This window comes from Aethalodelphis obliquidens, unplaced genomic scaffold, assembly GCF_003676395.1.
Source record: "Aethalodelphis obliquidens isolate GAN/ISIS:26980383/991018 unplaced genomic scaffold, ASM367639v1 scaffold47, whole genome shotgun sequence".
Classification (NCBI taxonomy): Eukaryota; Metazoa; Chordata; class Mammalia; order Artiodactyla; family Delphinidae; genus Aethalodelphis; species Aethalodelphis obliquidens.
In genome coordinates this window covers 10,335,451-10,361,079 of record NW_020837991.1, presented here as the reverse complement: position 1 = coordinate 10,361,079, position 25,629 = coordinate 10,335,451, and the positions used below count along the sequence as shown (strand labels likewise).

Sequence of the window (25,629 nt, the reverse complement as noted above, 5' to 3'; positions counted from 1 at the left end):
ATTAATGTCCCCAATTATAATTGGGATTTGTCCATTTCTCCTTTCAGTTGTATCAATTCTGTCTCATGTGAATAGAAGCTCTACTGTTTGGTTTCTTATAGACAGCTTATAATTGGGTCATGCTTTTCCATTCACTTTGCCAATTTCTACCCTTTACTTGGTATATTTAGACTATTTACATGAAAGTAATTACAGGTATGTTAGGCTTAAATCTGCTATCCTATTTTGTATTTTCTCTGTTTCTTCTGTTTCCTGTTCATCTGTTTCTCTTTTCTTACCTTCCTATGGGTTACTTGAGCACATTTTTTGAATTCTATTTTTAATTATTTATAAGATTTTTGTGGTACATCTCTTTGAATAGTTTATTTAGTGGTTTCTCTGGGCATTACAATATACATACATAACATATCACAGTCTACTGGTATCAACATTTTATCACCTTGAGTAAAGTGTAGAAATCTTATTTCCATTTATGTCCTTTTATCATCTTCACTTTTTAAAATGAATTGCCTGAGGTATTTCCTCTGCATACACTGAGAACTGCATCAGACAGCATCATAATTTTTGTTTCAACCATCAAATGTGGTTTTTTAAAATCATGAGGAGAAGTATGGTCGAATATATAGTCCTGTATTTTACCCATTCTTCTTTCCTTTTTCTTGTTCTTCCTTTCGGAAGTGCCAAGCCTTCTCTTACTATCATTAACATTCTATTTGAAGAACTTCCTTTAGCCATTCTTTAAATGTAGGTTTACTAGCAATAACTTCTATTAGTTTTCCTTCATCTGAGAATCTCTATTTCCCATACCTTGCTAAAGCATGCATTCATGGTTGACAATTCATTTCTTTCATCACACAAAAAATATTGTGCCACTTCTAGCTGATCTCCATGGTTTCAGATGAAAAATCTGCTGATATTCCAAATTGGTATCACTTTATAGGTAATGTGTCATTTTTCTCTGGCTGCTTTCAAAATTTTTTCTTTTTCTTCAGATTTTAAATTTTCTTTATGTCTAGATTTTTCAGATTTTTGCCTATGTGTCTTGGTATGGGTTTCTTTGAATGTACCATGTTTGGGATTTGCCCAACTTCTTGGATCTGTAGGTTTATGTCTTCCCCAAATTTGAAAAATTTTCAGCTACCATTATTTCTTTGATTATTTTTTCAGCTTCACGCTTTTTCTGGGACTTCAATGATATAAGTATTATGTGTTTTATTTTTTCTTTTTTATTGATCCACCTGTCTCATAGGCTCTGTTTATTTGTTGTTGTTTTTGTTGATGATTTTCTCTGTTTTTCAGATTGGGCAATTTCTGTTGTTCTATCATTTAGTTCTATCTATCTATCAGTCACTGAAAGAATTAGTGATTCTTTCCTTTATTGTATTTATTACACTATTGAGCCAATGTGGTGATGTTTAAAAAAATTTTTTTGTGTTTTGAAATTATACAATTTCCATTTGGTTCTTTTATATATCTTCTATTTTGTGACATTTTAAAAAAAAGTTTTATTTGTAATTACTCATTAAAGAATTTTTGTGATGGCTGCTTTAAAATCCTTATTGAATAATTCCAACATTTGTGTCATCTCAATGATTTTAGGTTTACGTTTCTTACATAAACTATTTAGATTTAGTAGGTAGATTCTGGTTCATTTTGTGGGCTATGGTTCCAATCACAATTTAATTTTCAGAGCCCTGACCATGCTATTCTAGTCTGTTTTGTTCCCTGTGCTATTGGTGTTCTTGCCCCTTGCTTGTGCTGCCTGCAGGGGCAGAGGACACTGCTCTACATTGCCCAGTGCTACTAAGTAGAGGGTGGGAGACCTCAAACCCACAGGGCAGAGACCACTTCCCTGGGCCTCACCAGTAGCTCAGTGCTGGGAATGTGGGGAGAGGGGCTCCCACTTGATTTCCACTAGTGTTACAGTAGGAGAGAAGTACACCTACCAAGCCATATTCTGCCACTTGGTGAGGGGTTGGGAGATGGAAGGCCTGGGAACCCTAAAATTTGTGTGCAACCTTTTTTCTTCACTGAGCTCTTTTATGGAATTGAAATTTTATTTCTCTCTGGAGCCACATTTTCACTGTGAGTCAGACAATAGAGCTGTCAAATTTCTAAAACCTGCTTCCCTAAAATCTCTACCCAGAATAACCATAGTTTACTCCAGGTAAGCTCATTCTTATTCACCTGAAGTTTTTTTTTTTTTTTTTTAATTTTCATTCTCTCATCTCAAGCAACTCTTGCTCACTGGTCAACCCCAAACGCGAGTAGATATTTCCTTGACAGTTTATTCTAACCACTAAGAGATGAAATGATCAACATAAGGGTAAAGAATTTATCAGATCCTCTGCTTTGTATAGAGTGAGTTAGACAAAGCTCACAGATTTGAAGTTCCCAGTTTCTAAAATACCTTGCCTCTAGGCCAGGTGATAGCTCTGAATTAAAAAGCATTCTGGGCTTGAACTACTCCCATCATACTACCATGTCTGTTTTTCCTCTCATCATCCTTACTCAAATGCCTTGCACCATGGTTCTACCATGTAATTTGAAAATATCTTTATCTTCCATGCTGGCCTTCACCTCCACCTCTGACCTCTATGGTACCTGTGTCTCTGAAGCATAATTTACCTTTCTATTCCGATCGCATGCTATGTTTCATCATGTTTGGTTGCTGTCTATGAGATAGTATTCACCATCCACCATCTTCTATTAAATGTGAGGCTTCCTCTGTAAGTTATCCATCTTCACCATCATGACTATATGGACACCTGAGGTCTTAAGTTGCATTCCTGATGCTCTCCCAACACTTCAAAATGTTCCACTCTGTACACGTTCAGCACCCAAACCACTCATTCATCCATTCATCTAGCCCGTCACCATCTTTCCAGCACACCATGTTGGTGCTGGAACACAGCCTAAGAAACTTCCAGGCCATATGGAGGATACTGAAACATATATACAGCTCAGGTGCTCAGGGCCACAGTGGATAAAAATACAGTGATGTGGGGAAGCAGAGCGAGGTCCCACCCAGCCGAGGGGAGTCTGGGAATCTATCTTGGAGCAGGAAAAGATTTACTGTGCTCCCAAAGGATGAGTACGAATTAGTTATGCAGAAAGAAGGAAGGGAGGTTGGGTATTCAGAGGAGATACTCTGCCTGAAGTCACAAGGGTGTAACTACAGTGGTCTGGCCTGACCATTGGTCAGTGTCAGTGGGGAGGTGAGGTATGGAGGTGTGGCCATAGGAGAGCTGGCTGGAGGGCAGGCTACATGAACCAGCAGGGGGAGCTGTTTGTCCTGAGGGCAGTGAGCTGAAGGGCTGAGGGCAAGGGAGTGACTGGAGCAGGTTGTGTGTTGGAGAACTCACTCAGGCTGCTGTGTGGGCCTAGATTCCAGGGGTGCATGGGGGTGGGGGGAACACCCTGTGCTAGACTGAGCATAACCACGTGTCTTCAAGGAATACGAGGCAACTATTAAAGAGAACAGTTAAATCTCTCTCTACTGAGAAAACTAGAGGGAAGTCCATGGAAAACTCCTTCACTGCAGAAAGCGCATGTGCTATAATTGATATGTACTGTAATATGTAATTATAACATGATGTCATTAGAGTAAAATTAAAAGGAAAAAAAAAACAAGTCTATCTAGGAGGATGTGGGTTTGTAAGTTTCTGAGAGGAAGGGGAGATGGAAGGAAGGCCACAACCCAGAATGTTAACAAAGCTTACCTCAGCGGGTTAGGACCTCAGGGGATTAATTATAAGACTATTAATCCTTGAAATGCTCTCCATATTGTTTGAGGAATTATATTAAGCACGTTTTACCTTTGTAATTAAAAAGAAAACAAAGGCCTGGACGTGATTTCCAGCTCTTGTCTTATAACCTAACAGGTTTTCTCGACTGTTCCAAACCCCACTCATTGTTTGTAAAACAGGAACAATCATCCTCCTCCCAGAATTTTGAAATTGAAATATGCTAATTCATCAATTTCTCTGATGCACATCTATTGAGTGACCCCTGTGGCAGGTTCCGTGCTGGGGCTTCGACGGGGAGAAAGGCTGACAGGACTGCGCCCTTCCAGCTAAGGATGTGTGCACAGGGGTTTTTTGCCACATAAGTGAGGGGCTGACAATGGCACTCCTTGCCTTGTGGCAAGGAGAATCAAGGGGAAGATGATCTGGGGGTCGTGGGCCTTTGTGTCTTTCCCCTCGTGGGACCTCATGGGCAGCCCCCTGCTCATACAGAGGGGATTCGGGCACAGGCTGGGGGCCCCTGCTCGCTGCCCTCTGCAGCAGCAGCCGTCTGCCTGGGTTGTGTTTCAGATCCAAAGCCCAAGAAGAGGAATGGGATAAACTGCTTCACGGTCTTGCTGTTCATCTACCTGATTCTGCTCACCGCAGGTGCTGGGCTGCTGGTGGTGCGAGGTAAAGCACCTGGGTCCTGTCTGGTCCCTCCTGGGGTGACAGTGTGGCCCGGCCCGACACAAGGCACAGGTTCACAGGAGAGCCCTTGGGGCCACTGCTGCCTATCTGCTGGGAGAGAGTTCTCAGTCCCTGGGTGGTCTGCATGGTGGGGGGAGAAGAGGGGGAAGCAGAAAGGGGAGTGTGTGTTGCGTGTGTGTGTGTGTGTGTGTGTGTGTGTGTGTGTGTGTGTGAGAGAGAGAGAGAGAGAGAGAGAGAGAGAGGGACAGCAAGAGGGAGGGAGGGAGGTAGAGAGAGAGGGACCACATGTGTGAGGCTGTGTGTGTCTGAAGCAGTGAAAGATGCAGTGATCTCACAAGGATGTGCCTCGTGCCTCTCACATCAAGGATTCCCTGCCTCTGAATGGGAAGTAGCTTTGTTGGTCAGAGTGTTTCATTTGAACGTGATTTGACTTTCAAAGTGCTCCCAACCCAAATGGTGAGGCCATGAAGCAATTCCATCAGCAGATAGTGAAGTCCCTCAAGAACGCCGTGTGGCCAGTTGTCATAAACACACGTCACACGCTTATGAAAGTTACACACGATTAGGCCAGATCAGCATATTAGCGGCCACGCTTTCATGTCCAAGCATGCACGAAGCTCCTAACTGCATGCAGGTTATTCGTGGGCGCAGTGGTTATACAGGGTGTAGGTACGTTCTGTGGTCGTGTAACGTCATATCTGAGCGTGGAGCGCACGCCTGCAAGATACAGACAAAGTTCTGTGTGCTCACTCTAAGTCCGCACGGTACACTAAACACGTGCTTACCTGTTCAGGACGCAGAGTTATGCACATGTGACACAGAACGTCAGGGTTATGCTCAAGTGCCTAGGACTTTAATGAAGTCCCTAAAAGGATGCTGCAGGTGTGGCGGTGGGGTGTCCAGTTCTGAATCTGCAGAAGCGGCTCCAGGCCCTGGAGACGCCCTACAACAATCAAACGCTGGTCCCCGAGCATCTCCTGCAGGCCCAGCTCATCCGCGTCCGCACCAGGCAAGAGCACCTACTACGACTGGTGGACAACTTTACTCGGATTCCAGGTTGGCCCCTCCCCCCTGGGCTGGGACTCCCCAGAGAGGACGGGAAAGGGGGAGCGTCTCGTGTGCAGACCAAGGGGCCTTTGGACCTGAATCCCGTTCTCTGGCCTCGTATGAGAGTGTGGAGGCCAAGACAGGGGGTGAAGGCCGTATGGGGAGGGCATGAAGTTACAGGCACCCTGGGTGGCTGCAGACAGCTCTCCAGGAGACAGTGGGTTCAGGGACCTAGGAACCAAGGATGCTGTCCAGACGAGTGTGATCTCCAAGGGCCAAGGTCTGCAGCAACCAGCCAAAGGCCGGGTCTGAGTCGCAGAGCCCTCAGACTGATCCAGAGTGTGCAGGACAGAGCCCAGGGCGATTTCCAGGACCACTCCCAAGCAGCAAACTAATACCGGTCTGTGGCTGGAGAGAGTACCAGTGGGCACCGAGCCCGTCTGGCCAGTGCCTGGACCTTCGAGGGGAGAGGACAGCGGGCCTGTCCTTATAGAGGAGAGAGCCCTGGCTCCTCCCACCATGTGAGGACATAGCGAGAGGCTGCAGTCTGCAGCCCAGAAGACCTTCCCCAGAACCCAGCCAGGCCGTCCCCTGATCTTGGGCTTCCAGCCTCCGGAAGTGGGAGAAGTGAATTTCTGATGTTTAAGGTCCTCCCACCCCGGTCTGCGGTGTGTTGTTATAGCAACCAGAATGGACCAAGGCCAGACAAGGAGCCCTGTCCCGGCCACCCGAGTCTTTGGGAGGCTGTGGTCCGCAGAGCAGCCCTGGCAAGGGAGAGATCTGACGTAAGTGGCAGCGGTGATGGGTACCATTTATCAGAGCACGGGTGTGCTTTCCGTGCTGGTCTCCACGTGGCAGCCTCAGGACAGCCCTGCATAACTGGTATATGAACCCCATTTCACTGACGAGAGAGCTGATGCCCCAAACAATGAGAGGGTGTGCCCAGGGTCACCCAGCTCAAGTGGCACTGCTGCCGCTCGAACTCAGCCTCCCTCGGGAATCACCATCTGCACGGCTGTGTTTTGCTTGTTGGGCCATGAGCTCCTTGGAGGAAGGAGCTCTGTCTTTTCTTGTGTCCCTTCCACACAGTTTGGCTGGTCCTCGGTGCTCAGTGACACTCGTTAAGTGAATGATGGTGTGAGTGGCATTGCCCCCCCCTTGCTGGTTGGGGCATTGGTGCCTCTGCCCCTTCTCCTCAAGTCTTCCAGGTCCAAAGGGGCCCTCGCCTCCCCCGTCTGCCAGGGCCACCAGCGGAGACGGGGGCCCCGGACGAGATGGAGCCGCAGAAACCTGCCTCTGTCTATAGACCCCATAATCCTTTCTCTCCTCCTTTGTGCAGGCTACGTTCTGAATTCCTTCTCCTTTCCAGGCCCCCCAGGACCCCAAGGTCCACCAGGAATCAAGGGAGAGGCAGGTGAGCAGGGGCTGGGTGTGTGCTCCAGTGTGCACAGAAGGCTGTCTCGGAGCAGCTGCAGGGGTCCGCAGGCACACACGCCATCCCCAGAGTCTGAACACCCGGTGGGGTCTGTATGTGAGGGAGGTCACCTGAAGTGAGACCCTAGATGGGCTGGGTTACTGGGAAGTACCTGCATCCCGGGGAAGACACCTAGGTGTGGCTGGAGGGGTGTGGACACTCCAAGCCCCTCCTTGGTGCTCAGAGTACAAGCCTGTGAGCCTCACCGGGAAGAGTCAAGCTCTTTGGTCCAGACTCCAGAGTCTGACGCATCTGCCTTCACCATAGACTGGCTCTGTGACTTCGGAAGCATTCCCTTACCTTTCTGAGTCTCAGTTTCTTTGTCTGTAAAATGGGGACAAGAGTGACTCAGAGGGTTACTAGGAGGTTAAAATAACGATTCAAAGCACATGATTGTCTCTCCCTTTTAGGTTGTGGCCTTAACCTGCCCAGCTGCCTTACAAATCGCCACGGCATAGCTGGGTCAGAGAATGTGAGGGCTTGGCTGCCCCCGGGGGTAGGGGGCCTCCATCACTGTTACAGTCCGCTCTGCTCTTCGCTTAGACTCTCAAACCTCCAATCCCTGGAGGGGTTGAGGCTGCTGAGCTGTAAAGGTGCAAAGACAAACGTTACTGGAGGAAAAAGCGAAATGAGAGGATTTGCAAGAAAGGGGGAAATAAACAACCCAAGATCCTCTCAGCCTCCAGGTCACTGAGACAGAATGAAAAACACCACCAGTTACAGAAGGGAAACTTGATAAAGGGAAACTCATTTTCGAGTAACTAATTTTTTGGAAGGACTTTAAGAGAAGGGGGAATCCCAAACAACCTAGTGTTCTAGGTCACCAGCAGGGTTTTTCCGGGGAGGTTTTCAGGGGGAGGACGAGTAGAAGGAGAGTTTAGGGACACACACAGGCACTCAAACACCCACAGGCTCACACACACGTGTGCACACACATTTATGCAACACAATCACACATGCACCAGCATACTCGTGCACGTGCTCACATGTGCACATACACTCACATGCATACATGCCCACACACGCACTCACATGCACTCACCGCCCAGCCACAAACTCACTCACACACGCTCACTCAACCTTCAGAGCCAGAGTGGGGCAGGGTCACTCAGAGGGTGGTGGGTCACCAGGCATCCCAGGGGCACAGCTGTGGTCCCTTTTGTCCAGGTGAGCAAAGGACAGGAATGGAAAAGCTAAGAGCAAAGTGAGAGGGGGAAGAATTTCCTGCCAGGTACAACGTGTGGCCAGTGGGGACGCAGGCAGTGCTGGGAGCTCAGAGGAGAAGGTGAGGGACCGAAATGGGGCCTGAGGGGGGCCTGGGGAAGGAGGGGAGACCGCTGGCAGTGAGGGCTAAGGGGCTGATTCCAGAAGGAGGACTTTAAGCATCTAGAATCTTCCCTCGATGGCCAGCGCTCTCTCTAGAGTAGTGCTTCTCAAGCTGTGGGTCATGGATAAGAACCATTTGAGGTGCTTGTTTAAAATGCAGGTCTGTGTTTTAGAGATCGTGGAGGGTTCTGACCCTGGACATGGAGGGGACAGGCTCTGAGAAGCACGGCCCGAGCGCTCTGGCTGTGACTGAGCACCTCGTGTGCTCCTGGTCTCTTGGCCTCCCAAGAGACCACCCTCAGGGTGGCTCTGGGCGCAGCAGGGGAATGAGGCTGTGGAACCAGTAGGCTTGGTCGCCATTCCTGCTCACCTGTGTAACTAGACACGTTACTTGGCCTGTTGAGGTTTAACCTTTTCCTTTCAGCAAAGAATGGCACTTACATTAAAATAATAATAAGTAAATTATACATGCTTTGCAGGACAGCTATAAGGGTTGGAGATCATGTGTTCAAACTCTGCTACGTGGTAGGTAGTGTTAGTGATCCTGTAAAGTAGAAAGGGAAGGACTTCAGTTCTAAGATCAGACAGATCTGGGTTCTAATACAGCTCTAGCTGTGTAACCTCTCCGAGCCTCAATGTACTCACCTACAAAAGGGGGATAATAATAGCAACCTTCAATGAGGATTGATTACAACAGGAATATAAGACAGAAGATTGTGATGCTATACCTGACATGTAGGAAATATTTACATTAGAAGAAACGGAGGGTGCTTGCCATCGGGAAGAGGGAGCCCTTATAGGGATGTGTCAGCCATCCTCCAATATTAGAGAGGTTCCTGTGGAAGAGAAAATAGACTTGCTCTCAGTGGTACCCCACAGAAGAATGGAGGCCAACGGGCAAAGGTTTCTGGAGAACCAATTATGCTGAGGTAAGGGAGGAACAAATAGTTAAGATTTGGGCTGCCGCACGATGAAACGGGCAGATGGGGGGTGTGGGGAACAGGGGCTGCAGAATTCTCCTTGGTGGGACTGAAGGGGGATCCTTGCACCAGGCAGGTGGTTGGACAGTTGACCTGTGAGGATGACTCCAAAGGTAGCCCTCCGCATTTCTCTGTGGCCCAGACTTTCTCAAGGTGACCCTGCCAGCCCCAGAGAGGGGATGACAGCCAGGCTTTGGCCTGTGGAGTCTGAGCCACACTGCTTCCCATCCCACTCTCACCCACTGCCACGCCCAGACTCAGGCCTGGAAGCAATGTGGCTGGCGAGCGGAAATGATCAGTTTCACTTCTTCAGAAATCAGGACTCTAACCTACCCCTCCTCTTCCCAAATTTCTTTTCCCAAGGTCACCAGATCTCTCTTACCCACTGCTTGCCCAATCCACTGTCAGCGGACGGGGCTAGCAGACCAAGTGGGACCCGCCCCAGCGACACTGAGGTTTTCTGCTCTTTGCCCCAGCAGATGGGTAAAGCCACATTGATGAGGTTCCAGGGGACACATCTATTTCCCTCACTCCATCTTTAGCTGTGATGACGGGCAGGTTCTGAAGTCAGACGCAGCTGTGATTCCTCAGGCGCCTCCAGACTCTGGTCCTTTCACCGGTACTGCTTTGCTTCCCAAGGTTGTAACTTTTGAGAGAGACACGGAAGTCATAGCAATACAGACTCAGGCCCAGACCAGTCTCAAGAAACCTCATACAGGGAATCCTCTGGCGGTCCAGTGGTTAGGACTCCGTGCTCTCACTGCAGAGGGCCTGCGTTCAGTCCCTGGTCAGGGAACTAAGATCTCGCAAGCCGCGTGGGGTAGCCAAAAAATAAGAAAAAGAAAGAAAGAAACCTCAGAGAGCCACACAATTGCCTTAGCGTGATGGCCCTGGCTGGCCCAGAGCTATAGGGCACCAACAAATTCCTCCAGGGAAATAATTCCTAGCCTTGTTTAAGAAGGACCATTTATCATGAAGGACCTAGGGGTAAGACAGGAATAGACACAGACCTACTGGAGAACGGACTTGAGGACATGGGGAGGGGAAGGGGGAGCTGTGACAGGGCGAGAGAGAGGCATGGACATATATACACTACCAAACGTAAAACAGATAGCTAGTGGGAAGCAGCCGCATAGCACAGGGAGATCAGCTCGGTGCTTTGTGACCGCCTGGAGGGGTGTGATAGGGAAGGTGGGAGGAAGGGAGACGTAAGAGGGAAGAGATATGGGAACATATGTATATGTATAACTGATTCACTTTGTTATAAAGCAGAAACTAACACACCATTGTAAAGCAATTATACCCCAATAAAGATGTTAAAAAAAAAAAAAGAAAAAAGGAGCGCCATTTGGCCCTTCCACTCACGTGGAATGACCAAACACTTGTTTGCTGTTTGCACCTCAGTCTGTTTTAAGGGACTTCAATTGTAAACATGTTCTTTATGGCTCTTCTGTCTTCCATCAAGGAATAATTATTCTTCAAGTATCCAAACCACCTCAGAGAAGCTAATTCCCAAGCCTTGCACCTAATGTCACTCAAACCTTAGACCCAGAGAGTTCTGTATGACAGTTGCTTCTTTCCCTCCACTCCAGACCACTTTGTCTACTTTTCCTAAATCACTAGAGAGGAGGCTGGCCCCCTTCTGAGTCCTCTCCAGCTCTGAAATCTTGAAAATAACGGAGTGGAGCTCTTTAACCAAATTCCATCCCAACAAGGTGGTCCCAGCCCCTGAGGGAGGTGCTTGGGGTGGAACTCTGCTGATGGTGGGACCTGGCTGGCTTCCTAAGCCAGTGGGTCCCGAGGAGCAGGCCCTGTGCGGGGAGGCTGGCAGGTTTGGGCAGGGGTTGCCGAGCCCTGCCTAGGGAGGAGCCTCCCTCGACTGATAGGCGCTGAGCAGTGGCAGAAAGGAGAGGGAGACACGGAGAACCAGGAGAGGAGAGACTGGGGCGAGCCCGGAATGCTGATGACAGGTGGGAACTCTGAAACCTTGGCCACCAGGAAAGCCAGGCTCTGAACTGCTAGGGGGATAAGTGCTGCTGCAATGTTTTCCTCTCCAGCAGTGCCTCAAAGCTTCTGTTCTCAGCCCTTGGGATCTGATTTCTGGAATATTCAGATTTCAGTTTGGGAAGTTTGAAACAGTAATTCCCCAAATTCACACACTGAAATAAACCAGGCAGTGCTGGATGCGTCTGGGCTGTGGTCCCTCCTCCAGGGACCAGGTCACTAACCAGGGCCCTGAGAGCCCGGCTTTTGGGACCTTCCGCTGCGCATCCGCCAGGCCAGGTCACCTCATCTATTTTTCATGAGTTTATGTCTGGCCTCTGGGCAAGGTGGTGTGCTCCTTGCGGGCAGCCATTGTATCTTCCACTTCTGGGCACCAGTAGGAGTTCAAGGAGTCTGAGTTTGGAATTTGGGTGGGACAGGATGTGTCAGAGATGGACGTGGCAGCCGGGTTTGCCCTCCTTCCATGTCTGGCCACAATCCCTTGGTTTTTCAGGAAGAAAGGGAGACATAGGCATGAAAGGAGACATGGGGGTCATGGGACCCCCTGGAGCCCGGGGGCAGAAAGGTGACTCAGGGATGCCCGGTTCCCCAGGTAGGAGTCTGCACAGTCAGGTCTGTGGTCCTGTGGGTATTCCCTTTTTGTCCGGCGGGCTGAGCTAGAGGGGAAAAAAATCCTTAAAAGTCCTTCTGTATTTTAGGCGTGGCTGGAATTCCTGGACTCAAAGGAGATCAAGGTAAGAGTTGCGGGAATCGGCATCATTCCAGCTACCGCCGTCCCTGGGCAAAGTCAAGTTCAGGACCTGACTCTACTATGTCTTATTTCTTATTTCTGGAGTTTTGTAGAACCTGGCCTGTCCTAAGAGGAACAGAGCAGCTTTGGAAGGCAGGCCTACCTGATATTCTTTTTTAGAGCTTCCTTCCACCCTGCCACCCAGGGGTATGAGGCAGGATGCTCACACCCAGAGTTCCTAGTAAGTCCGTAAACCTCAAATTCTGCAGCAGCGAATGGAAAAAATTAATCAATTGCTGAGACTGTAATTTTCCTCCCACTCATAGGGCTAGTTCAAGGCTCCTAGAGGTTAAGCTGCCCAGGGAACATATGAGGTGTTAAGAGATGCCTGTGCCGCTGCAGAGAAGAGGTGTGTTGAAGGGGCCAACCACTCCCAGCCTTTCATTCATGACTTAACTTTCAGGACAACCCGGAGCCAAGGGGCTTCCAGGCTTTCCAGGAGCTGCGGGATCCCCGGGTGCCAAGGGTGAGCCTGGCAGCCCTGGTCCCACTGGGCCAATAGGTGAGGTCCTGGGTCCCGTGGTGGGCGTGGGGAGTGATGTCTGAAGATCCACCCAGCCCAGACCTTACACCCTCCATGGTATCTGTCGTCCAGGACCATCAGGGAGGCCCGGGAGTCCAGGAGCCGAAGGTGTGAAAGGAAGCAAGGGGGACACAGGTAACAGAGGGCGTGGGTAGGCGGGCAGGTGGAGTTGCTGGGTGTCAAGGATGGACAGAGAGGAAGACTACCTCCCAGCAGGTCCACCAGAAGCAGGCAGAGGGTCTCCTGTGTTCTGGCCCCTGACGCACCTGGATTAAAAAGGGCACTTTCCTCTGCCGGAACCCTTTGAATCCAAGGCTCTGGGGCTGTTTTTCTCTGCCCAGAGTCCCTGAGAGGCTTTGAATGCCATGACCAAATCTCCACCGTCAAAGAGGAGAGCAGGGGACGCCTCGGCCGCACTGTCTCCTGGCCTGCATTCCAGGGGTCCTCGTAATGCCCTCTCTCTCCCACTGACCTGCGGTGGGGTCCCAAGGGTCAGGGCTCTGGATGTGGACAACAGCTGTCGAGAAACCCTTCTTGCACATTTTCCCAGGGGGGCTCAGGCCGAGAGGGGTGACCCACGGTTACCCAACTCACAGAGACTAGCTCATAAACCATCCTAGTCAAGGTTATAAACTGCTAACGCCAATTTAGTCTAGGTTATAAACCATCATACCAGTGTGGTCTACTTTATAAAGAACTGTGTGTTTTCTAGTCACTAAGTAAGTCCAGGCACCTACGATGGTCTAGAAAGTCTGGTCCACTGTGTTAGGTGCTGGACCCCCCATGATGCCTAAGACCTGGTTCCTGCCTTCAGATGTGCAGGCTGGTGCAGGAGATAGGTAGATGGACTGTTGCCAGATGGTGTCAGGCACACCGTGCTGTGGGTTTTGCATGGAGAAATGTCACATGCCATTTAGAAAGCCAGGTGCAGGCCAGGAGGTATTGTGGCCAGTGCAGGGTTGTGAGAAAGGGCTGTGTATCTTCCAAGGATGTCTGTGGACAGTCACTGCCAGAGCAGAAGGTCACACTTGAGTTAGACAACCCGGATGCCTTCACCCCAGAACCATGTTAGAGACCTACACCAGGGGCAAGCCCTCTCAGTGTTCATTGAACAAGTGGCCAACGGATTGATTTTTTAAAACAAATGCGACTTGACCCAAATCCTTCCAGTTCACAGCGGCCCCTGGAGGGGTTAGCAAAAGGTAGGCAGTGTAGGAGTGATGGAAGAGCTCGAGCTGAGTCTTAGAGGATGAGTAGAGCTTAGCCACGTGGGGAGAGGAAGGCAAGTCCAGAGAGAGGGAACAGAGCAGGTGAAGTCTTGGAGGGCGAGGGAGGGCTCTGTAGGCGCGTGTCCCTGGAGTCCAGGTCTAGGATGTGGTAGAGGCTCAGGAGCTCTGGCCAGAGAGCTGGGCCATGCCACCTCCTGAGCCTTGGACTCTGGACCTTCGACCTTTGGAGTTTCCTTGATGCTTGTCAGCAGCCCTGGCACAAGCAACTCCTATATCCTTGCCCTTCCAATCCATCCAGCCTCGGAGCTGATTTCCTTTTCACAGATGGTGGGTCAGTGCAGGCAGGGCCTCTGCTACTGGATGCCATATAAATGCCACTTGAAGGCCACCAGCAAGTCTGGCCTTCCAGAAAGGTTCCATCTGGGTGTGGTGGTCAGGTGGCCCCGATTAATTGGCTGCCTCTTCCTGATTTTATACTTCCATCTTCCCTGACTCCAGATCTTAGGGTGCCTGACTCTGAGGCTGTCTTACCACTGAGTTTTCTGCTTGGCTTCATGGAGATGTTGGCTCTTCTCCCTCAGTTATAAACTGGGAGCCCCGCCACCCGACCCCACCACTGCCAGGCTAGTGATTATTGACTAAGCAAGAGTATGGGTGACAAGACATGATTTTACCCACAAGGGGCACTGCACCCACTCCCCAGGCCCCTGAGCCTGTGTCTCCCACTGAAGGTGGAGAATCTTACCTGCGCTCTGCATCATGGGAGGGTTTGCATAATAAGAGCAGCTTCTGACGTGAGCATTTTCATGACAGCCCAATGGAAAACACACTTTCGTTAGCGTTGTTTCACAGTAAGAGATGCAGCATGGGTTGGAATCCAGGCCCGGCTGATGCAAAGCTTGGGGCCTCATCCATTATACTCTGTCATGCTGCCTTCCTCTGCGGGCAGCCTGAGCCCTCCCCCACCCCCACCAGGGCACTCCGCTGAGCGGCACCTTCTCCCTGTACCCAAGTCCTGGAAGGATCGGAGCAGAAGCTGCAGCAGCTTCTTCCACTCTTAGAAGGAAACATGGAGCTCTCAGGCCCTGTTATGGCTCTTTGTTAGTCACCTAAGATCCCGCAGACACTCTTGGCCAACTGTCTGGGAATCACTTTAACTCCATTATGGAGTCCCTGCATATCTGGTGAGCACCTTTACGGGAACCTCCATCAATCAGGCCTAGTGGGAAATACCAACCAGGCAGATTCTAAGGGTTATTCCTGAATTCCAGCTGCCCAGGTAAACATGGTGAATTACATTTTCAATTTGGGGCGTGTGATGATTACAACAAATTCCAAATTGCCTATGTGTCCCGCTCAAACCCAAACATTTGTCTTGATCGAGTAGCTGATGGTCTACATAGACATCTCAGGAGGGAATTCCCTTAGGACCATAAACTGGCCAGCCGTAGCCAGGGCTGTATTTCCTCCTGAAGTCATAGGTTAATGAACTTTTGGAAAGGTCAGATTCTGCAGTGGGAGAAGGAAGGTGGTGAGTGGGAGCCAGACCATCTCCTTGCGGAAGACAATGCTTACTTGTCAATGTCAGGATGTTGGTATTCCCCAAACTAGAGGTACTGAGATGTTGGTTCAATTTTGATCATATCAAGCCAATTTTTCAAACGGATGTATTTCCCATTTTGTAAATAAAATCATTAATCTCACAGGAGACTATCTAGGAGCATGGCATGAAAACAGAGAAATTCTGGTGACTTAGCTTAACCTAGGTAACAGCTAGATCCCGTTATTGTGCATTAATTACCAAAAGTAAGAGGTCTGTTTCGTACTGACGATGTCTCCAAGCCAGGCACTGTGTTTGGGCCTTTCCTCCCGTGACCTTCGTTCATCCACACAGCTGAGTTTCATCACCCCTACCTTACAACCGAGGAAGCAAAGGTAAAACCTTTCCTCAGGGTCTCGCAGTTAATATGCACTGAGTCCAGGAGTTAATCCCAAAGTTTGATTCCAAAACTGTGCTTTTCTAAATTTTGTTGTGTAGAATAACATAGAGTAGAGGACTCAGAGAAATCAGAATTGCCCGCACCTCTCACCCCACAGTAGATGGGTAAATCCTAGCACAGTCACCAAATCTTCTTGCTGCTCTCTAATCACACTCCAACCCATTCTGGTGGAACGTTTCCCCACGTTCACACCCCTTGAGAAAGATTAAAGATAAAGATGGCGAAGAGGAGACTCCTTCCATTCTGTTGGGAAGATAGACTGCATAGTTTATTTAAGCAGGACATTATCACCGAGAAGAACTTTCTGTAATGGTAGTTTCCTTCACCGTTCATAAAACAAGGTTTTATCAAACCCCGAAAACTTAGTTTTTTCTCACCTTTGATCTTTCAAACGATTGCAGAATTATTTGACTTTGGGGAAAAAAAATTGCAAAAAATCCACAGCAAAACAAACTTTAGCTCTAAATCCTTTGGCCATTTTGAAAAGGAAAATTTGTTTGGAAATAAGGAAGGGCTCACTTCAACTTGTGATCGCGGCATTTCTCTTTCTACCACCTAACCTCATGAAATGAAGTTAGACACAGCCAAAACACTGAAGCTCCAAAATACCAATCTGATCAAAATTTCTGCATCTCAACAATCTTCATGTCTAACATATAACAAGAATCTGAATTTTCTATGTCCTTTTATGTTTCTCTTGAGGCAAAGCCAAAGTGCAAAGAACTTGAAATCTAGTTCCTCATGTCTTTTAAGACGTGTTTTACTTTAAAGATAAGTAACAAAGAATAACCCATAATAGCAATTAAGCCCTATATCATGAATATAATTTCTCAGTTGATTTCATTCCCCATGTCTAAGTATTGACTTAGTCCAAGAATTTATTAAATTCTACCAACTTGTATTACTAAATTGTCACTTAGAGTTTTCCTCGTTTTCCTCTAAGTTTCTTAGAGACATCTGAAGAAGTCTACATGCATCCCAAATTTGGGTCCCCTACCTACCATCTTACTTCTTGTCATACAGCTCAATGTGTTAGGTATTAAATTAACCCAAAATTTGCCAGGCTGCACTTAGCCTGTAAGTTGGGATGGTATTTAAGGAAGTTTCCTAACGTACTGGAAGTTTCTACATTAAATCAGAGTGAGGAGGCCTGTGCATCAGTTTGGACTTGCCAACTAGCTAGGTGATGATGGGTTGGTACATGACTTCCAGAGCCTTGGTTTCCTCCTCTGTGGAGTGTGGGGAGAGTTCTAGAATAATACCCAGGTCCCTGCCAATCTGCCAGCACTCTGGGTTTGAAACAGGCAATTTTCCCTTCAAGCAGGGACCTTCTAAGATTTTAGGCAGAGCACCAGCTGAACACAAAACAGTAGGAAGGCCTGTGCTTTCTAACTAAACTATTTTCTTGGGGGAAAATTGTTTCTATAAATAAGCAGCTTGCAAATAAATATTTTGAGCCCTTTCAGCGTGATGAGTCTGTGACACCCAGGGAATCCCAGTTTGCTTGTGGTTAAGAGGACAAACTCAGCATTCATTCCCTTCCAGTGAAGGTTTACAACATGAACTTCTAAATTCTATTTTTCGGCCATTTCTCCTTCTCCCTGATCCAATCAGGATGCCGCCTTGATGTATAGTGAAGTCATTACTGGTCCCTGGATCCATGCATAGCCACTCAGCGAGCACCTCTCAAGAGTCCAGTCCTGGAGAGAAATCACACCCCCAAAAATCACACAAAACTCAATTCCAGTTTCCTTGCCTTGAAGAGGGGAGTTTTTTTTGTTTTTTTTTTTTGTTTTTTTTGCGTTATGTGGGCCTCTCACTGTCATGGCCTCTCTCGTTGCGGAGCACAGGCTCCGGATGTGCTGGCTCAGCGGCCATGGCTTATGGGCCTAGCCGCTCCGCGGCATGTGGGGTCTTCCCGGACCGGGGCACGAACCCGTGTCCCCTGCATCGGCAGGTGGACTCCCAACCACTGTGCCACCAGGGAAGCCTGAAGAGGGGAGTTTTGAAGACATAAACCTACACCTATTGTACACATCTCAGAGGGCATTTTATCAAGGGCCAGTGGGTTACGAGAGCGCTCAGACAGGGGAGGGGCCGTGAGTTCCTCAGAGATAGGAAGGCTGCTTGGAGGACGCGGGCTGTCAGCTGGTCCCTGAAGATTGAGTGAGATGTGTTTAGGGCAGTGGTTACTCAAACCATGGTCCCTGACCAGCAGCATCAGAAAGACCCAGAAACCTGTTAAAAATGCAGCGTCTCAGATTCCCAGCCCACATACAGTGAATCAGGAACCCCGGGGCGGGGCGGGGAGGGGGGGCGCTTAGCACGTTGTTTTTAACAAACACTGTGCTGGCGATTCTGACGCTCACTCTAGTTTGATGACTTATTTAGGAGTAAGAGATGGCCTAAGGCCACTGGGAGTCTTTGGAACGAGGTGGAGAGCCCACGTGAAACTCCAGGAAGTAGTGAGCTGGCATGCTGGTGGCACACGGGCAGCCACAGTGCCCAGCGGGAGGCCAGCCCTGGGTCCTAACCCCAGCGTCACCACTCCCTCCCTGTGTGGCGTGGAATAAATCACCTATAGTGTCTCTGGGTGTGGACTTCCTCCTCTGTAAGGAGGGAAATGGCACGACCTCGCTGGGAAGCTGAGAGATGCATGTGAAGCTCCTGGCGTGGGCCTAGTGCAGTGCAGGCAGCAGCAGAGGTTGAGTCCCCAAGAGGTGGGGGGCTGGGAGGGAGGGTGTGAGAAACGAGGTGGAAGGGTCAGGCCTTGGGGACCATGGCCCTAGTGAGCAGGGGCTCCCCTGGGGCTCCTGTCTGTATAGGACATTTGTTGTTCGGTGCTCTGGAGACTTCTTCGGTGGCGGAGAGGCAGTAAGGGGAGATCACAGTGCCAGGTGTCCCTCAACCTTGGGTCTAGGGACAGGCTCTTAAGGTAGAGATCTGTGCAATATGGGACCCTTTAGGATGTGACAGAGAGGGTCAAGAGTCTAGATATGAACCATTTTTCTATTTAATAACCAAAGACATGTTTCTGAATGTGGTTTCTCCTCCCTCATCTTGACACCTGCAATTCAGGTGCAGGTAAGCAGAGAGGACACATCTACTGCCCGTGCTGGGCCACCTGAGGTCAACAGCAAACATCGGGTGGGGGGGGCTTGCTGGGCAGCAAGCCTGGAGCTCCTGCGGGGGCTTCAGCCCCAGTGTCCCAGGAGCTGTCCACTGGAGGAGAGACAGACACTTGCGGACAGGGCCCCGGGGTCCTCATGGTACCGCTTGTCAGACACGAGGTTTAGTACGTGACACAGACAACTTCATTTCAGTCTGACAACCAGCCAGAGGCTCAGAGGAGAAAGGTGAGGCTAAGGGAGAGGGAGCCTGGCTCAAGGTCACGGAGGCAGACGCAAGCCCAGGCTCTCTGACTCTGGCCCCTGTGCTGCCTTGGGAGAAAGTGCGTCAGCCACGGGCGAGACCAGAGAAGGCTTCAGAGAAAGCAACATCTAGCATCTTAGCAGCTTTCACAGCCTTGATCCCATTCCCCAGGGGACCAAAGCAGGGAGGCTTTCCAAACCGAGAGACTGGAGTAGGCACAGCTGGCGCGGGGTGAGCTGGGGCCTGTCTGCCAGGGCCAACCTCGAAGGTCCCTCCAGCTTTTAGAAGATGCTCTCTGAGCCCCATTCTGGTCCTCAACTCAAACATGAGGGGCAGAACTAGTTGCCTTCTCAGATCTTTCCAGGGCTTCCCGCCTCCCTTGGTGCCCAGGCTTGCAGCAGCAGCTCCTGGCTCCTCGGCCCTCGGGCTCTCCTCCCCAGGCAGCGCCCGGCCTCAGACGAGCCCTCTGAAAGGCTGCCAGGAGCCAGGACTGCTTGCTCATTATTCCAAGGAGGGATCCTGAAGAGGCCCACCAGGCCCCTCGCCTGCCCTCCACTGACCAGCACACAGTAGGTGCTCAGGAAAGCCAGGAACTGAAGTGGAAGGCAGGAACATCCTCCAGGCAATTGGCAATGAGGGTAACCGAGTTCCTTGTGGTCTCTAGTGATCATCAAACGGGTGGGTTCTTGGTTAAGACTGAGCTGGCGTGGTGGGAGGGATACCAGTCACGAGCATGGTGGGAGTGCATTCCCACTGTTACCCTCTAGGAACTGTTACTTCATGGTCAATAATGAGCTTTAGTTTCCCCAAGTTTGTGTAACTGTCTTGGAGAGTCCTGTTTCTCTGAGAGACCATGGAGTTGCTAAACCAATAAATTATGATCCCACAATAAATTATGACCCAGCATGGTGCTGGGGATACTGGGTCTTCCATGTAATTTAGTGAATAAAGAGATGAATGGGAGGAAGGAAGAAGGATGTTTAGCTACACTGGGGGCCACAATGAAATAAACCAATAAACGCTATGGAATATCTACTGAGGGTGAGGCCCCCCCAAAGCTCCTAGTGGCCACTGAGTCTCCTCCACAGTCTTTTAGAAATAAAAATAACTTTATTTTCAAAATATCTCTAACTCTTTTTCAATAAAATGCAACAGAAAGGAATGGGATTGAATTTAGACACCAAGTCAGGTTATTTCTGGACAAGGAAGGCCAGCCACTGAGTCTGGGGTCTGTCCATCTAACCTAGACTCTCATCAAATACATTTCTATTTCACCCCAACACACGTCCCCATTTATCTGCAGGCTGTCTACATTTATGCTCTGCTAAAGAGGCTTTAAACAATCGTGAAGAACCAATGTGCCTTTCCTTCTGCATTAATCAGACAGAAGGTAGAGGTTGTCTAAGATTAAAAGAGTCTAATATCTACGTTTTATTATCTTCTCCCCGTTTTTGTATTTTGATCTTAGGACTTCAAGGACAGAAAGGAACAAAAGGAGAATCAGGAGTCCCAGGTAAAGTGCCGGCTTCATTTTCATTTCTCACAGTGATGACTGGAAGGGCTTGTGCTCCAAGGGTGGGTCTTGTCGACCCTGAAATCACGGCGGTAACCTCAGTAACCTTTCCCCAGAGTGTCTCTGCCTGCAGGGCTCTATCGCTCCAGCCTCAGACTCTTTGGGTGACAAACCTGGGGAAGGGGTGTAGAGAGAGGGGCGGGGGCAGAGGGGGTGGAGGGTAAAGAAAGCCAGGACAACTGCCCCTGGTGGTGGCTTCAGGCGGCGCAGCCGCAGAGGAGCTGGGTGACCTTCCTCTCCAGTTGCCAGGTTGGTTGCATGGCCTCTATCTGCCTGTCCACATCTGCTTCGGCCCATCTCCCTCTACCCTTTGGCCCCCAAGGTGCCCCCCTCTTCCTGTTGCTTCTCACGGGGCTATCATCAAGGTCCTCGTGGGCCCCCGCCTTAGCTAGTAGCTGGTTACTGCGCCCTGCCCACGGCATTTCTAGTCTTCTCGCCAGCCCTACCCTGAGAAGCCAAAGCGACACTCCCCAGACACATTTCCTGAGCAGTCTTTCTTCCACCTGAGCTGGATATTCTATCCCTATTCTAACTTACTGAAGGGGAAATTGAATGCTAGAAATGTTCTGGCAAATTCTCCTAGAATGGCTAGAACGTCCACACAATTATGCCATCCAATGAGGAACAACAGCCTTGGAATACTGTCCGCGATTTTCACCCGCTCGTCCTCAACCAGAGTTTACACAGGAGTCGGGGGATCAGGGCAGTGCCCTGCCCACCCGGGCTGAACATTCAAACAGCTCATTGATGGGGGCAGGGGGGAACCTGGTGGTTTAGGACAACTCAGGCACTAAACACCAAGGCCCTTGGTCCCCCTTGGAAAGCAGAGCAGAGCATCTGATGGAGGTGGTCTCTCTCCTCCGCAGGCCCTGCAGGCATGAAGGGAGAGATGGGAAGCCCAGGCCTGGTCGGCCTCAAGGGGGCACCTGGACCAGACGGCCGAAAGGGAGAGCCCGGAGCGAAAGGTAAGGCCTCGGTTTCTGATGTGAGGGTTCTAAGGAGAGGCCTGTCATAAGGTGCTGGGAGTTTTCAGAACCAGAAGGGTAGAGGTTTAGTGGCTCTGTGGCCAAGTCCTGCGCTGGGATCGCCCTCAGCGCTGAGCTTACAGAGGAGAATAAGGCACGGCCGGGCACTCCGAGTGGCAGGCCGGTGACCATGCACTGGCATCACGCCCAGTCAGGCCCTGGACCACAGAGTCGCCATGACTGATGGCAGGAGAGACTTCTAACTCCATGTCTCTTGAATGTTCCCCTCTAATAGAGCTTAAATCCTTCCTGCTGTGGCTCAGGCCCATTTCTTCTCCTTTTTTTTTTTTTTCTTGCGGTACACGGGCCTCTCACTGTGTGGCCTCTCCCGTTGCGGAGCACAGGCTCCGGACACGCAGGCTCAGTGGCCATGGCTCACGGGCCCAGCCACTCCGCGGCATGTGGGATCTTCCCGGACTGGGGCACGAACCCGCGTCCCCTGCATCGGCAGGCGGACTCTCAACCACTGCACTGGCCAGGGAAGCCCCAGGCCCATTTCTTCTTGCTCACCCATGGGATCCCACGGCACATCCAGTCCCCATGATGCCAGGTGGCTGGCAAAGCTGAAGGAGGGAGTCTGACCCTCACCCCTCCACCCTCCTGCCCGCCCCTCCTCCCCACTGCTGGCAAAGGAGGGCAAGGGGGTCCTGGCTTGGTTTCCTTCGAACTGTGTGGTTTTTCTCCTCATGATAGGATCTTCTGGGACGAAAGGAGCAAAGGGAGAAAAAGGTCAAAAAGGTAATTGCTATTTCTGTTCTCTTTAATGTGTGTTTCAGAGGTTACTCTGTACTTGAAAATTGTAGGTGTGCTAGGGGGAGAGGCCTTGGTTGTCAGAGAGATTCCTCATTTGGGGGGAAAGCTAAGGGCTTGTCCCTTGAATAAGCCTGCCCGTGGCACAGAGCCACAGATAACACCTTCCTCCCTCCCTCCCTCCTTTCTTCCCCCTTTTTTATCGACAACACAAGGCTAAACATGGTGGGCTGGATTTGCAAGGCCAGCTGCAGAGGGACCTGCCCCCATGGCCTCACACCTGCAGGCCCAGGTGCACAGAGCCGCTGGTTGTGCTGGTGCCAGCATGTGGGATCTTCCCAGCTGTGGTGGTAGCCAAGCAGGAGGCTTCTTTGCCCTAACTATAGGACTTCCAGAAATGAAACGGCAGAGCCCACATTCACACAAAGCCCTGGGCTGCTTCCCTCACCTCTCCCGTGTGTATTTTGTCATCCAGGCGAATCCATGGTATCCGTCCGGATTGCTGGCTCTAGGAACCGAGGCCGGGCTGAAATTTACTATAATGGAGCCTGGGGGACAATTTGCGATGATGACTGGGACAATTCAGATGCCACCGTCTTCTGCCGCATGCTGGGTTTCTCTTCGGGAACTGCCGTTTTCAACGTGGGAGCTGGTAAGTGAATCGATCCTCAACCAGGAGCCTCTTTCCTTGAGGTGCTGATGTGGACTTTCTCTCCCTGGTAGGTGTTGGCAACCATTGGTTGCAAGTGACTCAGCTTGGTTGCGTTAAAAGAAAAGGATTGGTTCAAGCAACTGAAAAGTTCTGCAGCCCAGGACCCCAGCTTACATCCTTCAGACTTGGCAGCCCCAGGAGAAAGAAGGCTCTCTTCCCCAAAGGGACAGCAAAGGCTTGTTTGAGTTGCTGTCTGTCCAGCCCTAAAGCCAGAATGCCATGTGTCGGAGGGTGTTTGTGAGGGACACTCTCTGGACAGCTGAGGGGCTGGAGCTGGGAGAACAGAGGAGGATGCAGGGCAGGCAGCACAGTGGTCATCCCAGCTCTCTGGAACCTGAAGGTCTAGGTGGCCCAAGCTTGATCATCTTCAAGGAGAAGGTGTGAAGGGAAGAGAAAATGAATCAGAGCAGGTACCTCCTAAAATCAGTTTTGGAAAGATGTCCTGGGGTGCTAGAGACTCAGCTACGTCTTGCAGCAAAATGTTTAGACTTTCAACAAAAGAGTTAAGTCCCAGGCCTGATCTGGGGCTTATCTTTCTGAGCTGATCTGACAGGGACACTAGGCCCGTTTCCCCTGCCCCCACCCCAAAATGTTCTCTCCCCTTACCCCTCCCCACAACCCCACCAAATTGCGTACCTACTTTTCAATCTGAGTCCAGTTGGATTACAAAACTCCTTTAAAGTACACATTCTCCTCAAACAGATTAAGCCTCTATAGATGGTCACACTGTAGTGTCAATTACGGAAATCAAATAATCCGGTAATTCCTCTGAGCTCCTGATCTGAAATCAGTTATATCAGAAGGAAGGCGGTTTGAGGAAGGTGTGAGTGATTTAGAACACGTGAATGGCCTGTTTATAAAGACATTTAAGGAAGAGACAAACCCTAGAGATCCTAGGAGGAGATTTCAAATCATGCTTGGGTTACATATTAAATACTCGGATGAGACTTTTGTCAAAAGGTAGAAAGAAGAACAGAGGCAGAGCCATCGTAAGAGAGCAGACCAGCCATCAGCACGGTGGGCCTGGGCACATGTGGGAGACATTGGCAGTCTAGCTCCCCGTGGAAGACCCTGAGGACAGACGGGCTATGCTGCTTGGACCCTAATCCCACTCTCCTCTCCCTCCTTGCTTTTGCTGTGTCCAGGCACTGGGACCATCTGGCTGGACAACGTTGCGTGTCAAGGGTCAGAATCGAGCCTGTGGAGCTGCAGCAAGAACAGCTGGGGCTCTCACAACTGCAACCACAGTGAGGATGCGGGTGTGGACTGCAGATGACCCCACAGGCCATTCACTGCTCTGTCCCCAAGGCGTCCACAGCCAAGACACTCAGCCCATGAAGGGAGGCCGTGCTCTCTGAGGGGCTTCCTGGGGTGGCTGACAGCCTCTGAAGTGGGCTTGCTAATAAAGCTCAAAGCGCTACCTGGCACCGCCCTGCGCCGTGGCTGGAATCACTAGCTCGTCCCTCCTGCCCACTCCCTGCACACAGCCTTTCACTGAGTCCTAAAGTTCCCTGCACCCCCATTCCCATGCACGGGGACAGTGGAGTCTCAGCTCAGAGCCGGGGAGGCTGAGGGTACGGGGGGGCTGAAATGCAATGCCGAAAGCGAGGCTCACCTGTAGACAGAAGTAGTCATGACCAGCCTTTCAATCAATCCGATGTAGCATCTCTGCACAGCAGCGGGCTCTCCCTCCAGCACTGGAGCTGCTCGGCAGCAAACGAAGAGGCCGCGCATAGCTGACACCAGGTTGCATGGAAAATAGGAAATGTACGATTAAGCATGAAAATTTGTTCTCATTAGGATGTGAGCTCCATAAATGCAGGAACTTTTGTCTGTTTTATTCACCCCTACAGGGGCTCAGTAAATATTTATGGAATGAACGACTGAATTAAACCAAGAAGGTAGAGCAGCTCACCCTCTCTGGGAAATTTGGCCTCCCTCTACCTTTGCAGTCTTCCCCTGGGATACATATTCTCTGAGCGCAATCACATGCTCTCGCCCTCTCCGTCCAGGTGCTGTAAATGGTTCAGGTAAATGTGAAATCTGGGAGAGTGGGGTGCATGGGATACGGCTCTGAGGCATCACTGTTCACACTTGACCTGTAAGGAGCTCAGCCTCAGGGCGTTAGGAGACTTGCCCAGGGACACTTGTAAATGGTGGGACCGAGGAGGAGCGGCGGAAGGGCTGGGAGATGGAGTGGACACCTCAGGGCTTTCTGCCTCAAGAGCTCAACCAGCCACCCAGGACCCAATATGCACTTTCAGAGGCTGCAGGGGCACACTCAGCACGAAGGGCAGAGCTGCAGGGGGACGTGAGGGCTCTCTGGCCCTCGGCAGGGAGAGGGGCATGGGACGGGGGGTTGAAAGCTGCCTGTTTTCATTTGTCAGA

The 25,629-nt window shown here is 50.3% G+C and overlaps 1 protein-coding gene across 1 annotated transcript in view; it reads left to right on the top strand.

Moving 5' to 3' along the window:
- The window catches only part of MARCO (macrophage receptor with collagenous structure), a 32,817-nt gene extending 8,155 nt beyond the window's left edge, over nucleotides 1-24,662 (top strand). The window contains exons 2-13 of the mRNA XM_027082425.1: nucleotides 4,317-4,418; nucleotides 5,340-5,492; nucleotides 6,853-6,897; nucleotides 11,761-11,859; nucleotides 11,966-12,001; nucleotides 12,461-12,559; nucleotides 12,653-12,715; nucleotides 20,650-20,694; nucleotides 21,621-21,719; nucleotides 22,473-22,517; nucleotides 23,005-23,181; nucleotides 24,387-24,662. Coding sequence (XP_026938226.1) covers nucleotides 4,317-4,418; nucleotides 5,340-5,492; nucleotides 6,853-6,897; nucleotides 11,761-11,859; nucleotides 11,966-12,001; nucleotides 12,461-12,559; nucleotides 12,653-12,715; nucleotides 20,650-20,694; nucleotides 21,621-21,719; nucleotides 22,473-22,517; nucleotides 23,005-23,181; nucleotides 24,387-24,517 — 1,094 coding nt within the window. The 3' untranslated portion in view covers nucleotides 24,518-24,662. The remainder of the gene's footprint in view (nucleotides 1-4,316; nucleotides 4,419-5,339; nucleotides 5,493-6,852; nucleotides 6,898-11,760; nucleotides 11,860-11,965; nucleotides 12,002-12,460; nucleotides 12,560-12,652; nucleotides 12,716-20,649; nucleotides 20,695-21,620; nucleotides 21,720-22,472; nucleotides 22,518-23,004; nucleotides 23,182-24,386) is intronic.
- Nucleotides 24,663-25,629: the final 967 nt, after the last annotated feature.